Consider the following 16399-nt stretch of genomic DNA (forward strand, 5'->3'; position numbering starts at 1 on the left):
ATTTGTCACAAAAATGTACTTTAATCCCATAACCTGAGTTGCCAAACCAATTAATGCAATGCATTTCCCTCCTTTACACTAAAAACATTAAAAAATTGTCTAAATATGTAAATTGATAGTATGTATAACAAAGCAACCATAATCAAAGGCTCACAAAGGCAACATAGCTTTCCTTTTCCTTAATGAGTCATTATAAAAAGTAAATCAATATCTTGTGCCTTCTCACTGGGTGATCCAAGTCAAACTTTGAGCTTAAATTACTAAAATGGGTCCATCCTATAATTTTGAAGTTAGTACCCAAGGAGGATGCAGATAATCTCACCACCACCACTAACTAGACATTTTCGTGGAACTCTCATTATTATGTTGTTTTATAGTTAAATACAAAAATGTAAACAAAGCATCTTAGTCAAATGTGACTGTTGTTGCTTGCCTTACTACTATTTTAAACATTCAAAAATTTGTAACAGCTAATGCAACCAATGATTTTTTTAACTGTAAGAACGACATTAAAAGCAAATAAAATGAAAAAAAGCATGTTTATAGGTTAACAACAGTCGAAAGAACGTAAACACGTATAGGTTAGGTCAAAGGAAAATGTTAACAGTTCGTTTTCCTGGCAATATAACACATACGGTAACGCAATTTACTGCTCGCACATCAAAAATCCTTAACAATTTAATGCAACTGCACCTTATTTTAAAAATAACTAAATAAAATATTCTTACCTGGCGCATTGTATATCGGGCAGATATTTTTTTTTTTCAATTACAAGTACTTCGGTACTAATATAAATATATAACACACACGCATTGTTTATAACGACGTTATTAGTTCTTGTAATACCAAACAATATCGTTCACGCGTAAATGTTCTAGCCAGTTTTCGCAGGTACCGTCATGCCAAGTTGGCTGCCATTCGCGAGACCAACACAAGCAAGCAAGACCGTATTTCCTTTAACACCACTCTAAACCGCAAAAAAAAATCAAAATAACGCATTTAATAAACGAGTTCATAAACTTTTCTTCTCAAAACACAACGAAAGTACATTTAAATAATGAGCGCCTACGCTACAACAAACGTTTTAACAGCGTACGACACACAGCTTCCCAAGGCTGTCGGCCATGTTGCCTTCTTCTACAGACACCAGGTTACCCAGAATGCCTTGCGAGCATTACGTGCGAGACTTGAATGCTACAATCGCTCGAAAATACGCTCTCGCCCAGATGTATCACGTAGAATGTATTTTACCGTGAACTATTTCTAACGTAATTATTTTTACAATAAGGTTTAGTTATCGTTATGAAATGTAATTCACAACGCAAAAAAAAAAAACTAACACAACGTGTTACAAACATAGCATAAGCTTTAATTTAAGAACTCTGCTGAAAAATCAATGAGAACGTCCCTGCTTGGCATGATGGAAGCATTGCTGAACTCAAAATGGCAGCCAGGTTCACAAGGAAAAATCACTAGTGATTCTAGTCCAGTTGCTGACAGAAAATAGAGTCAACAAAGAAAATAGGAAGGTTGGGAGAAACAATTTTATGGCTCAATAATTAATAAACCATTAATGTTATTTATTGGCTGGATTTTTTTTACAAAATTTAAAATAAATTCAACACTATCTTCTTTGCTTCAAAATGTCTAGAGTCTTTTCCGCTTCCTTGGGCGGGGTGGATTATCTGAGACAGGTGTACTGTCTGTGACTGACACAATGTTGAGCCCACCCATCTGCAACCCCTTGATGGCAGACTGTAAAAAAAAATTATCATTATAAGCATGTCACATCTTTGCAGTTAAGTACATAAAAAAATACTAAAAATATTGACCAGGGATGGAAAGTAAGATTTGTTAAGAAACACGGAAAGGGTCAGTTTACATATCAAATAAACATACATAGTCAGAGTATTAACATTAATCTGACACTAATAACATATCAAGTGTCTAACTTCCAAGTTGAAGAAAAATTTTAAAAATGAAAACACTGCAAAGCATCTGAAATAAAAATTAAGTAATCAAGTTTTTAACACACATACACAATCACCTCTAGGTCAAAGCTCGAAGGAAGGGGGAGGGAGCATACCAAGTGCCCTGAATACACCAATGATCAATACTAAACCTACTACAGGTATACAGAAAAAATTCATTTTTTTTACATAAAGTACCAGGCCATGCTTGCAATCAAATGCAATAAAATATAACAGTGTTTGGTCTCTTCTGAGAGTGCATCATTATACTAGAGCTATTTTAGGCCATCTTGCATTCTCTCACTTTTTCAATTTCAGAAAATGCTGTTAAGAGTAAACAAACCCAAATATACAAAGATAATATTGCATTGCATTAAAGTTTTTAAAGTTATAATCTTTGCTTACGTAGTACTTTTTTTTGGCAAAAATTAATGTACAGCCCAAAAAGTATGCAGAACATGTGTAATAAGATATCACAAATAAAGTCTTGAATGTTGCAATAATACTTCTTCACTATATTGTACATAAATTTATAATGCACAACCTCACCTTGCAACAGTAAATATATACACAGCAGGAATCAGCCACAAAATATTCCCTACAGGGTAAATGTTTAATGAATAAAAAAAAGTTCATACTATTATACTATGCAGTTTTGAAATTTTTCACTTTATTTATAACATTTTTTGTCCTGGTGTCTTAAAAACAAACCCCATATCATCAAGAACCTTTATATTCAACAAAATACTTAACTGCTAACAAAATCACAGATAGATATAGAGCATGGATGATTGTGCAGGTTAAGACAGTAGCACGGCTAATCCGAAGCAGTAAAATTCTGCAAAAGAATGGCTGACCCTACATGATTTACCAGAAAACATTATGTAAAAAGCATATGTGATGAAATGAAAAAAGAGATGGGTATTAAGCACTTCAATGTACAATAGATGTATTCAATGCAGGTCACCCACCACAATGCAAAATGATCTTAAGAACAATAATCAAAGCCAATCCACTGCAGAAGCCTGACTGATACACTGCAGAGCACTGGACCAAAACAAGGTACTGACACACAAGACAAGGGACCAAAAGCCACAGCACATCTACCTTAAGGAGACCGGCTTTTAAGCACGGCTGATCCATTACAGGGTAATAGTCCAAAAACTAAAACCAATCCATTGCACAGTGACAGACCAATACCTGCTGCTGGTTCACTATAGGAAGAGAGGAGGAGAAAACAGCTGACACATTGTATGGAGATAAAACTGACAAAAAAAAACTACTCAACTACTAATACACAGCCAGATGAGCAAGACCTGCTGGTTCACAGCAAGATGATGGACCAAAACGAGTTGGTAATGCATCACAGAGAAATTGATCAAATATATCCATAGCAGAAGGAAAGAAAAAGAGATGCTCATCCACAACAGAAAAATTGATTCCAAAAAGGTGCTAACATTTAACTGCGAAAACTGACTGAAAAACCCAACTGACTGTAACTACAAGATGATAGGCCAAATAAGACTACTAATACAATGCAGGATAAAACATAACACAAGGCTGATCTATCACAGGAAGAAGGGCAGTACAGCACGACTGAAGAGCAGTACAGCACGACTGAAGAGCAAAACTGATCCACAGCAGGAAGATGAGCCAAAGATCATGGCTGAAATACAGCAGTAGCTGAAGAGCATAGCTGATCAACTGCAAGGAGATATGTTAAAAAGCAGTGTAGTTAACTGCAAGGAATTAGGCAAAAGGGCAGCTGATCCACCACAAAGAGATGAGTATAAGCACACAGCTGATACAGCACAAGATGATGTGCCTATAATCACAGCCGATCAACTGTAAGCCCATGAACCATAAGTACATCTGATCCACTACCAACTACATGAAGATGAGCCAAAAGAACAACTGATCACCAGCAAAAGGATCAGCCAAAATAATTGGTCTACTGCAAGGAGATGCACCAGAAGCAAAGGTGATCAATCATAAGATGGACCTAAAAGTTTTGTGATCAACTGCAAGAAATAGGTCCAAAGAGCAGCTAATTCACCACAAGGAGATGGATAGAAGCACATAAGTAAGTACAAGATGTCCCTAAAATCACTGCAGATCAACTGCAAGCCCGATACCCAAAAGCAAAGGTAATTAGTAATGAGCCACTAACACCAATAATGAAGTGCATGGAGAAAAGCAACAAAAAAACTGATCCAACAGCAAGAGGACCCAAAAGCACAGCTGATCAACTTCAAGGAGATGAGCCAAAAGCACAGCCTATCAATTGCAAGGATGTGAGCCAAAAATACAACTGATCAACATCAAAGAGATGAACCAAAAAATCCAACTGATCAACTACAAGGTGAGCCAAAAGCACAACTGATCAACTGCAAGGAGATGAGCCAAACAAGTGTGTCCAACTGCAAGGAGATGCACCAAAAGCAAAGCTGATGGGTCGTAAGAAGGTGCGCCAAAACCTCAGCTATCAATTGCTAGGTGATGAACTAAAAAAAAAACCAGTTCAACTGCCAACTGCAAGAGATATGCCAAATATGCAGCTATTATCTGCAAGGATATGATCCAAAATCACTGATATCAACTGCAAGGAGTAAAAAGCACAGCTAATCAACTGGAAGATGAAACAAAAAAACAGTTGATCAACTGCAAGATGAGCCAAAACAAACATGAACATTAAAAAGATGAGCCAAATTCAAAACTATAATCAACTGCATAGAGATATGGTGCTTAAATCACTACTGACAACTGCAAAGAGATATGCCAAAAGCACAGGTAATTAATGGCAAGATATGGTCAAAAAACACACAGCTGATCAACTGCAAAGAGATGAGTCAAAATTACAGCTGATCAACTGCATTCAGATAAGCCAAAAGCACAGCTGATAAACTGAGAAGAAATGAGCCAAAAACAGTAAATTAACTGCAAGGAGATTTGCCAAAACACACTTTAATCAACTGTGAGATGATGAGCCAAATACACAGTTAATCAACTGCAATGAGTTGATTCACAAAGGCACAGTTCCTGCAATAAGATAAGCCAAAGCATAGATGATCAACTGCAAGATGAGCCAAAAGCACAGCTGATCAACTACCAACTACAGGGAGGTGTGCTGATCAACTGCCAGGAGCTAACCCAAAAGCACAGCTATTAACTGGAAGATGTGCCAAAAGCTCAGTTATTTAACTGCAAGGATATTAACCAAAGAACAGTTTATCAACTGTGAGGTAATGAATGAGCAAAATCACAACATCAGCTTGCAAAGAGATGAGCCATGAACATTTGATGAATTCCAAAGTGATGAACCAAAGCAAAGCTGATCCAATTGCAAGGAGATGGGCCAAACTAACAGCTGATCACCTGCAAGATAGGCTAAAGAACAGTGACCAATTGCAATTAGACAGGCCAATAATCACAGTGACCAACTGCAAGTAGATAGGCCAAAGACCACAGTAACCAACCAGGAGATGTGCCCTAAAAGGACAGCTGATATACTGCAGACTACAATGGTGACTAATACGTTTCAAGAATGTGAACCAAAAAGCATAGCTGATAGTATAACTAAGAGATGGGCAAAAAATAATACTGATCCGGTATTAATAAAGTGGGCCAAAGTGTACCACTAACTCACTGGAGTGAAATGGGCAAACAACAAAGCTGGCTGATCCACTGGAAGAATGTGTGCCAAAAATGATGGCTAATCCACTGGAAGAATGTGTGCCAAAAATTATTGCTGATCCACTGGAAGAATGTGTGCCAAAAATGATTGCTGATCCACTGGAAGAATGTGTGCCAAAAATGTTTGCTGATCCACTGGAAGAATGTGTGCCAAAAATGATTGCTGATCCACTGGAAGAATGTGTGCCAAAAATGATTGCTGATCCACTGGAAGAATGTGTGCCAAAAATGATTGCTGATCCACTGGAAGAATGTGTGCCAAAAATGATTGCTGATCCACTGGAAGAAAGTGTGCCAAAAATGATTGCTGATCCACTGGAAGAATGAGTGCCAAAAATGTTTACTGATCCACTGGAAGAATGTGTGCCAAAAATGATTGCTGATCCACTGGAAGAATGTGTGCCAAAAATGATTGCTGATCCACTGGAAGAATGTGTGCCAAAAATGATGGCTGATCCACTGGAAGAAAGTGTGCCAAAAATGATTGCTGATCCACTAAAAGAAAGTGTGCCAAAAATGATTGCTGATACACTGGAAGAAAGTGAGCCAAAAAAGATGGTTGATCCAATGCAAAAAGATGGGCCAAAGAATGATAACTCTCATCACTTTAGGTAGACGGGCCAAAACTATCATCCACAGAAGGTAAAAAATACAAAAGGATTGGCTGATTTACTCTGGGAGGTAATTTGAAAGTTTATACTACTTTGTAATACACTGCCAGACAATCAACAACCAAGGAACCTAGTAACACAATAGTTGAAAAATGTGGCTAAGATTTACAGCAGAATAATGGAGCAAATAGCTAGGTTAATACAATTTCGGATCATTAAAAGCATTTCTGGACCCAATGCAACAAGACAGACAAAAAAAAAAGCTAATCCTTAAATAGATATAACAAAAAAAACTAACCACTGAAAAGAAATTTGAAAATCATAACTGATATATTACAGGCAGAATAACCAAAAAAATTTTTAATCCAATGCCGGAAGTTAATAATTTCTGGGGAGGGGTGGGAGGGGTAGAAGGGGTCCAAAAGCATAAATGATCCACTATAGAAAAATGAGCCATGGGTGTATCTAGGAGGTTGGATTGGGGGAAGCAGCTGTTGAAGTGGTAAATATAAATATAACAAGGAGCAAAGCCTATAATAGAGAATATTTGTAACTCACAAACTATTGTTTAAAATAAACTTTTTTAGTAAATTATGCTTTTCATTAGGTCACATTGTCCTCCTCCATGAAAGAGATTGAACTCTGGAAAATTAACCATCCATCCCTCCTCACCAACATCTAGAGGATTCCGCACCCCTTTTTGTTTTAAGCTGGATAGGGCCACTACAACAGGGAGACACATCAGAAAGCACAAGTGTTGACTACTTCAAGAATAACTGAATAAAGCTACAATTAACAGCAGGTGGATGAAGCGTAAAGCATGCTTTATTAGTCACAAGATGAGGGACACAAAAAATGTCTTGCCTACTGTTGGGAGATACTTTAAGTATAAATTAAGGCTTCATCACAGAGAAGTAATGGGCCAGAAAGCACAACTTAACCACTGCAGGTAGGTAAGCCGAAAAGCAGAACTTAATCAGTGTAAAAGTATTTTAATGCACTGTTAATCTATTACACAGCATTGTAGCAAAAATAATTTCTGATCAACTACTGATGAAGTAGAAAAACTGACTATCCAATGCATAACTAAGGACATCGAAGTACTGCAGATCCTCTGCCAGACAAAAGATTAAGAAAAAAAATTCATACATGGCTAGGTACGGATCCACTGTTAAGACAATGTACCAAAAACATGCTGCAAGTATAGAAAGGCAAAGTGACACACTGCAACAGAATGAAGTGTCAAAACAGTATGTATTAACATACTAATACCTTGGTGTGTCAACGCACCACCACAGTGGCCATCTCTACCTATAGGGAAATTCTGAAATGCACTACAGAGTTAAAGTTGTACAATGGGCCAAAAAGGATTTCTCAACAAAACAAAATGGCGGAAAAGGACTACTGATGCACTTCAAACAATGCACTTATGTGCAAAAGCTCCTGATCAATTGAAGAGAGAAAGAAAAAAAGCCTAACTGATCCACAGGAGGATAAATCAAAAGTATTGGTAAACATCTGCACAGAAATAGCTAATTCTTTGCACGACAACTGAACAGAAAAGCACAACTGATTCTCCACTTGATATTGAATTGAAAAACTGGAGATCAAAAATGAGGGTTGGTCCAAAACAATGGTTAGCAAATTCTTTGCAGGGAGTCTTGTCAAAAAGCATGGCTGGGTGATCATATTCCAAAAGCATGACTGCCTTCTACAGCACAATGGATTAAAAACACAGTTTAACATTTCCAACGTTACATATTACAGGGTAGGTAACCTAACTGTTAATACAAAACCCTCTATTAATGATGGACATACAATGACAGCCCCGATTAAACATGTATTAAATTAAAAACTATTTTTAATGTTAATCACTATACATAGAGTCCAGTAATACCTTTTACAAACCATTTGAGAAGGGCAAAACCAACAATTTAATCTATTTGATAGTGAGGATGCATCAAACATTGAATCAATCAAATATGATAGCACCAATATTCACAAAGCTGAATGCGGAACAAAAAAACTAAATGCTAGTTTCGAAAATGTTTACCAAATAATCTAAACAGAAAATGTTAGAAATAGCAATGATTTTAAATCAACTAAGTATGGTGGTTAGTTTGTCACAAGGCAAACATCAATTGGTAGCATCCTCCCATTTCAATGCCACATCTAATACAATGTTGACATAGATTTGTCCATGTAACAGACATGAAAGTTAGCTGGTTTCAATAATTCAGGCCATAGTTCATTTAATGTTTTCCATCATGTTGAAAACTGCATAAAAATTCTTGCTAGATCATTCTCCTGGCTATATCAAATTCCAGGTTTTTTTCCCCCTTTTCCACATTTTTTTTTTCATGTCTCATTAAATGTTCAGAACTCATAAAAATTAATCCATCAACCACTACATTCAAATAAATTATACTACCATATATTTATAGTTAATTCATAACGAAAGTATTTTCTCTGAACAATATTTAGTAGCACTGACAGTGTCACAAAACTTTTTAAAAATCACTTAAAATTTTTAACAAAAATCCAAACATAAAGGCAGGTTTTTAGTTATGACATACAACTCTAATTACTCTTTTCGCTGACTCACTAAGCTAGAACATATATTTAAGCTAGGATCCTCGAGTTCTGCAACACTACGGAAGCCTTCCAACATTTGGCAATAAATAATTTTTTTCCAATATAAAAATAAAATTTAAAATGTTGCTTTTACTTTGATTACAATTATTTTTACGTAGGTATCTGCTAAGTGTGGTGCGTGGTTCTAGAATGCACATCTACTGTTCATGCCAGAGAATTTTCAACAGTATGTCTGTTACTGCTCACTATCTCTGGATATTCAATTAAGTGTTGAGACTACTGTCTTTAACCGTAGTGGAAAACTGAAGGAAAGAACAAAAGATGCACAAGAGAGAAGAAACTCTGTGAAAGATAATTTATCTTCAATCCTCTCTACACTCCTTGGGGAGGTTGAGGCAGTCAACAGCGGTTTGTAGGCAGGGGATGTCATTATTCAAATAAACTGCTCCCATTTCACTAGACAATCTAATAAATTCCCAGTGGTTTTCAAAAATACACAAGTTTCTCACAAATTTCTAAGCAAAAAAAATTCCCTGCTAATTCAAAAGATTTTCCGATATTCCCAGTTGGATGGACACCCTGTAGATATTAAAAATCATGGGAGAAAAAAGCCTTTTGAATTTAAAAAAATACTTATATTAAAAATTATTAAAATACTTTTACTTTACAAAACAAATATTGCAACTAAAAAAGTAGTTAACTGAGGCATACAGTTTCATAAAAATAGTCATATGTGAAAGTAATGGTCATTAACTATCAAACAATTATATACATGCTGGCTCCTAACCATCTGTGTATAAAAACATAAAAAATAAGCCTACAATTCAAGTATGTTCCTGTCCGTATTATCAAGTATTATAAGAATATTTACTACAATGAATTGTGATATAAGTTCAATAAAATCTGTCTGAAAATACATTAAACTGAATTCACCTTAAATAGCAGTTCACGCAGGCAACCATGGTCCAATCTGGTGGTGACTTAAGTAGACATACTCGCTAGATGATAGCCTAATGAGCAGCAAAACGCAAAAGCCTTTATTCCTTAACAACAGCCAGCGTAGATCAAGTATAAAAAAGTACATGTTTTGTGAATGTGATCTAAAATATTTAATTTGAATTTTTATTAAGTTTTTTTTTAACAATTTAATATTTTAAGTAAATCTTTTGTTTAGTTAAACCACATACTGTGTTAGTGAGAAAAACCAGAAAATTTAAGTTTTTTATTTTTTTAATATTGCATTTATTTATGAGGCAGTAAAGTTTAGAAACTTTGTTTAGTAATGATATCTAATGTCTACAAAATATTCTCAACATATATTGGCCGGACATGAGCTATAGAGAAGGACTATTTCATAGCTGCATGAACAAAGTAGATGAGCATTTTTTCACACGAAAAGTCACTTGTGTACTTCTGAGCCATCAGAGGTGATCTAGATCGAAAGCTATTTCCCATGGCATAGCTCCCTCATAATGATGCAAGGGGATAACTGGGCTCATAACAGGCTATGATCTTAAAAACTGTTGGCATAGTGAACAAAACCTACAGGCAAGTTATTAATTAAGAACTAAAATAATAACCAATTGTGACTTTTCTCTCTGTATTTTTAGGAATTCTGAACGGATTTTTTAAGGTCTTTCCTTGGTATGATCTTGAGAAACAAAGGACAACGGAAATTCAAACTCTAGCATCTTGAACACTTGTGAACATAAAGCTGGATTATTGATGAAGAGAGGGTAAAACCACACCAAGAGTGGAAGAAAAACAGCTGTTGTGCCAAATTGAACACCACCCCCCCCCCTCTTTTTTGTTTTCGCCTATAACTAAAGCACTGAGTGGCCATACTGACCACCATCTTAGAAAGAGCAATTGGTCAGTTATTGCTTGACAACAGTCCGGTTTGTTTTGCTTAACTTTCACTTGCTCATGATACATCTACTCTTCCAATAACTTTTCTTCTGAATGTCAGCCTAAAATTTCACGGTTGTGCCACCTCGCTCGGAGTCTACCATCTCAAGGTCACATGTTTCATAAACTTATGTCCAGACAATGATAGTTTTGCCTGGATTGGGGAAAAGACTTCCGAAATGGAGAGCATCTGTTCATCATACTACTACACGTCCAAGCCAACTGTGGTCCCGGGAAAAATGTGAACTACCCAAGGTCAGACGGACCCCTCCCTCCACCATCATCCCTTCCCCACACTGTTCCCTCCCTTTCCCTAGTCCGCCTCAAGGGTCCAAGCGTGTCATGTCGCGGGTGGGATGGCAAGTAGAGTTGTTACCATAAGTCACGACGCAGTGCGCGGATACGGGAGTATCGCTGTTCAAATATTTCACGGATCCTTTGAAAGTGGAGCAAGGTTTCGAAGCGTGCGTGACTGTAATATAACGTGTATTCACAAATGGCATCGGGCAGTACAACAAAACACAAAACTATACATAGCCAGTGCAGGGAAGTGATTAGCAATGTGATTGCATTTTGTGATCAGGAGAATGCATCAGGCAAACTTACCCATCAATTATGTAATGCAACAAAGCGTGCGGCCGCAGCGACAGGAAAATCTAAAGGAACAATATGCAAAATTAGAAAATAAAGTAAATAAACCGCTATCAGTGGGGGAATTTAGCGCACACCAGGAAAGAAAAGAAAAGCCAGTAGTAACAAGATATCGGTTGATGAGTTTGACCTTGGGGTAATACGGCACCGTACAACAGTTTTATACGGTGAAAGAAGAGGTTCCAACACTTAATAAGCTTCTTACAGTGTTACAAGAAGACGTAAATTTCCCTGGACGAAAATAAATTTTGAGAAAAATCCTGCATAAATTGGGTTTCCGGTTCAAAAAATGCAAGAATAAAAGGAAAATATTAATGGAACGCAATGACATTGTTGCTTGTAGGGGCAAATATTTACTTCGAATGAAAGCAAATGAGCAGGCTAATGAAAAGAAAAAAACAGTTGTGTACATTGACGACACCTGGATTCACCCGACGTACACAGTAAGCAAGTGTTGGCAAGACAACGAAACACCCGATGTTTTGAAGAATGACAGCGCTGGTCAACGTTGGATAATCGTACATGCAGGTTGCGACCTAGTTTTCATTCCAGGTGCATATCTCATTTTCAAGTCCAAAGGTAAAAGTGGTGATTATCACGACGAGATGAACTTCGCAAACTTTTCCAGATGGGTGCAAGACAAGCTTATTCCAAATCTGCCTGCTAATTCGTTGGTTGTAATGGATAATGCCCCTTATCATTCCGTTCAGTTAAATAAGCCACCAACAGCCGGTACAAGAAAACAAGATATCATCCAATGGTTACAGAACAACATTCCGCATGACAATGATATGACAAAATGTGAACTCCTCCAGCTCGTTCGTGGTCGACGTCCACCTCCCAGGTATCGCATAGATGAGATGTTAGAAGAACATGGGCAGAAGTAATAAGATTACCACCATACCACTGTGAGCTTAATGCTATTGAGTATGTATGGAACATTGTGAAATCACGAGTTGCTGAAAAAAATGTTGCTCAATCATCACGTACCATTGAAAACATCACAACAGAAACAATCAATAGCGTCACCAAAGAAGAATGGCAAAATGCTATTTTACATGTAAAACATACAGAAGCAGAGAACTGGACAGGTGACTGTCTAATGGAGCACGAAATTGAGAAAATTGTTGTTAACTTTGGCGAGTCCAGCTCAGACAGTGAATGGGACTTTTCGAACAACAGCAGCACATATTCCAATGGTAACATATCAGGAATTGAAGAACTAAATGGCTTATTGGGTGTTTGTTACGTGCACTATGCACGAAACTGTGTTGAAATGTTTCTTGCATTTTTTTCATTACTTAATCACACAAACAATATTTTCTTTGATTATAGGCAAATGTATAACCAACATGTACGTTAAATATGGTGCTGAGTGAAATAATTATTATAACACAAACAGTACGATGTGATGCTGTGACACACTTTGGTACACACTGTGACATCTTCGTAGACACTGTTTTTCGCTGTTTCATACAACTGTACCTTCACCTTATCACAACATTTCTTACTGCACGACTGCGCTTCATGGCCATCGTTTCATCCAGGTAATCATGCTTACATGTTGCATACACTTATGAATGCATGTGTATACTCCTTGCTTCCACAGCTAACGGTATTCCCCTACTGCCAAACCCTCTCTCACTACGACACTAGCGCTCCCGTCACTCCCCTCCTCGGGACCACAGAGGGCTTGGGCGTGTAGTAGTATAAATCACCGATACAGATTCCAAATCCATTAAGGCCTTTTAGGAAAGCATTAGGAGCTCAAGTCTATGTCTTATTGCATGGAGATTTTAGTGCATATCACTAACTATTGAACTTTCTTATTAATTTAGCATTTGCCTTATATATTTCTTTTGCATACTTCCATATGCTGCATATCAACATGTCTCGTCACACTTAACCTTCTTCAGATGATTGGCAGACTGACCTCCCACCACTAGATACTACCATTGCATATATATCAACTAGTATGACGTCATGTCCGCCATATTTTTTTTGTTTCCTGGAGTCCATCTTGTTTTCATCTGCTAGAGTGTGCTACCATCATGTTAATTTAATTTTTGTCCGCTAAAATGTAGTAATTATTTATTATTGTGGAATTGTGGAATTATTGACCCAGAAATTCGGCAAGAATCACAAAATTCATTAAATAAATTTGCAATTATTCTGATTGATTTGATTGGTTTCTGTACTTGGTTCAATCCCTGGGTGATGCAAAAAAATGTATTTTTATGTAAAAAATAAATATATCAATATATACAGCACTATCGAGGTACTAGTTCCATTACAATTACACACATAAAAATAATTCACTGTTAAATATTTATGGTAACCAATGCAAATAATTGAAATTGCAGAGAAAATTACTGTACAGCTTTAAGATCTGTCATTGACCTGTTAGTTATTTTATAGTTTAGTAGGTAGTGGCCGATTTAGAAGAGGGGTACGGGGGAATATGGGAACCCCCCCCCCCTCCACCACCCAACAGAAAGGTAAAATATGCACTGGCTAATACAACTTATGAAATAATAAACAGGTATTATAGTAGATCCAGACTACAGATGACCCACCCAGAAGTCAATCCTGGGTCTGCCCCCATTAATAGGTATAGATTAATTTTAATTTTTTTTACTGCCTTAAAGCAGCCACCAAAAAACTCAGCCTATATTGACCATCGGAACCCACAACAATGACTTGAATGGCCTACCAAAAATTTAAAGCAGCACTGAAAATGAAATAACAATAACTGACCTGCAATAGTTTTGTAATGCAGACCATTAGCTTCTCACACTCTTAGTAAGTTTAGGGTAACAAATTGTTTAGCATAGAAAAATTTGTATTTGCATGGGCCTACTTGTTGCAGTCATTTTTTTCTCCTGCGCAAAATTCTATACAGATATTTTCAAAGTTGAGAATCATGTTATCAATCATTTAATTTATACTAACAATAAAACTGTGAGGCAAGAAGTCTGTACATTGGATGAAATTATAAAAAATAAAAAAACTTTTTGAAACTACTATTTACAATAAGAGCTCAAAAATATTGTATTTTACATTTTTGTCTATTTGTTTGAGCATCAATCAAATTACTCAAAGAATTTGATGATTTTTTTTTATTAATAAGGTCTTGGGATAACTAGGCAATATAGAATAACAGAATTCCACCCCTAAGAGGGTGAAAAGGGGTAAATGTGAATTTAAGATAATTAACTATATCTCTGAAACTCATTAGCATAATAAATCATAAAGAAATAATACTCATACAAAACTACCAACCACATATTTACAATTTTTCAAAATTCAAACTCTAATGGTTAAAAAGGGATAAATGTGGTTTGAAGATAACCAAGCATAACAAAATATACTTGGAACCAATAATACACAAAACTACCAACATTTTTACCATTTTGTGAAATTCCAGCCCAAAGGGGGTGAAAAAAGGGCTTAATATGGTGTTAAAATAAAAAATTTTAACTTTGAATTTAATCCAGCATAATAAAAATATTGGGTACCAGTAATAACCGTACGAAAAAATCAATCACAATTTTAACATTTTGTGAAATTCAAACAATAATGTTGGTAAAAGGGGTAGGTGTGTTTTTAAAAACACAAAGTAACACTTCTAATTCAATTAGAACTAGAAGAAACTAAAAAAATAATTTGCATCTGAAGTTAAGTATTGCTTTTTTTACTTTGGAGTTTAAAAAATTACTCTTTTAAGGAAGGCTGAAAATGGGATACATTTTCATTCATTTTAAAAAATTGTTGATCTGAAACTAATTTGGACATTAATAATAAACTAAAAAATTATTATTTTATTTATTTGCAAGATTCCACCTGAAAGGGGTTAAGTATTGTTTAAAGAAAAAAATACATATTTCCAAATTTACTTATCTATGGGTTATAAATTAAGGTGGACAACACATCTTATAAGTTAATAATTGTATTTTTTTTTCAGTTTATCCAGATTCCACCTTTTAAACGTGTGAAAAGAGAGTATGTATGTTTTATCATTAAAAAATTCATATCTCCATAGCAAATAAGACTGGATGTAAGAAAATAAATATGAATAACGTAAATAATTGATTAGGTATGTCTAGAGTATTTGTACCATTTTCTGATATTTGCCCCCAAAGGCAGTGAAATGGGCACGTAATTTTTTACAGTAATAAATCATATTGCCAAGCAAATTATGATGAAGGTAAGAAACTTGATCAGCATAACTTACAAAATTATGATTTAATATCAGTTTTAACCTTAACCATTTTTCTACATTCTACCACAAAAGGGGTGAAATGGGGGTTGATTTTTTCATTGTAAAAGTTTTATCTCTGGAGCTAATTAAGTGGGATGTAAGTATTACGGTATGATTTACAAACATGCAAAATCTACAAACTTTATTTTTACAATTTGCTGAAGTTTTACTTTTTAAAAGGTGGAATATTGTAAATATTAAATATTTTATCTGATCAAATTAAACTTAATTAAATATATAGGAAATGACAAATAAACAAACCTTAAGCTACCTTCTCTTAGTCTACACTCTAAAAATATCACCTCGTACGTTGTAACAAGGATTAATATTTTTAAAATAAAAAAAGGCATTAAATCTATTGGCAGGATTAATTTAAATTTAATTTAAATATACATTTATTGTAATTATTTTGGAGTTCACAACTGCAGTAAAAAGGAAGAAAAAAAAAACGGATGGTTCTGAATTTTTCACAATGGCGTCCATGTGGATAAAGTGCAGAGGGGTAAAAAATGAGGATTTTGTTTAAGTAATACTAAGCAAACTAAGAATCAACTAATATGTTAGATAAGAAACTTGATATGCTGTGCTCTACATTACAAATAAAGATGTGATTGTATCAAATATCCTTCAATAATGGGAGGAATAAGGTGAAATAATTCTATGGCATGGTATGGCATGAACTTAGTTAAAATAAAATAGCCGAGTGTTTA

At 35.5% G+C, this 16399-nt stretch overlaps 2 protein-coding genes across 5 annotated transcripts in view; both read right to left on the reverse strand.

Annotated features, from left to right (window-relative positions):
* LOC134533016 (chromodomain-helicase-DNA-binding protein 1) overlaps window positions 1-1474 on the reverse strand; it is a 90659-nt gene extending 89185 nt beyond the window's left edge. For both annotated transcript variants that reach the window (XM_063370150.1, XM_063370149.1), the window contains exon 1: window positions 729-1474. In XM_063370150.1, coding sequence (XP_063226220.1) covers window positions 729-737 — 9 coding nt within the window. In that variant the 5' untranslated portion in view covers window positions 738-1474. The remainder of the gene's footprint in view (window positions 1-728) is intronic.
* Window positions 1475-1559: 85 nt separating this feature from the next.
* LOC134533018 (small ribosomal subunit protein uS11m) overlaps window positions 1560-16399 on the reverse strand; it is a 49987-nt gene continuing 35147 nt past the window's right edge. For all 3 annotated transcript variants that reach the window (XM_063370153.1, XM_063370155.1, XM_063370154.1), the window contains one exon: window positions 1560-1755. In XM_063370153.1, coding sequence (XP_063226223.1) covers window positions 1648-1755 — 108 coding nt within the window. In that variant the 3' untranslated portion in view covers window positions 1560-1647. The remainder of the gene's footprint in view (window positions 1756-16399) is intronic.

The sequence above is a fragment of the Bacillus rossius genome, chromosome 6, assembly GCF_032445375.1.
Source record: "Bacillus rossius redtenbacheri isolate Brsri chromosome 6, Brsri_v3, whole genome shotgun sequence".
In the NCBI taxonomy this organism is placed as follows: domain Eukaryota; kingdom Metazoa; phylum Arthropoda; class Insecta; order Phasmatodea; family Bacillidae; genus Bacillus; species Bacillus rossius.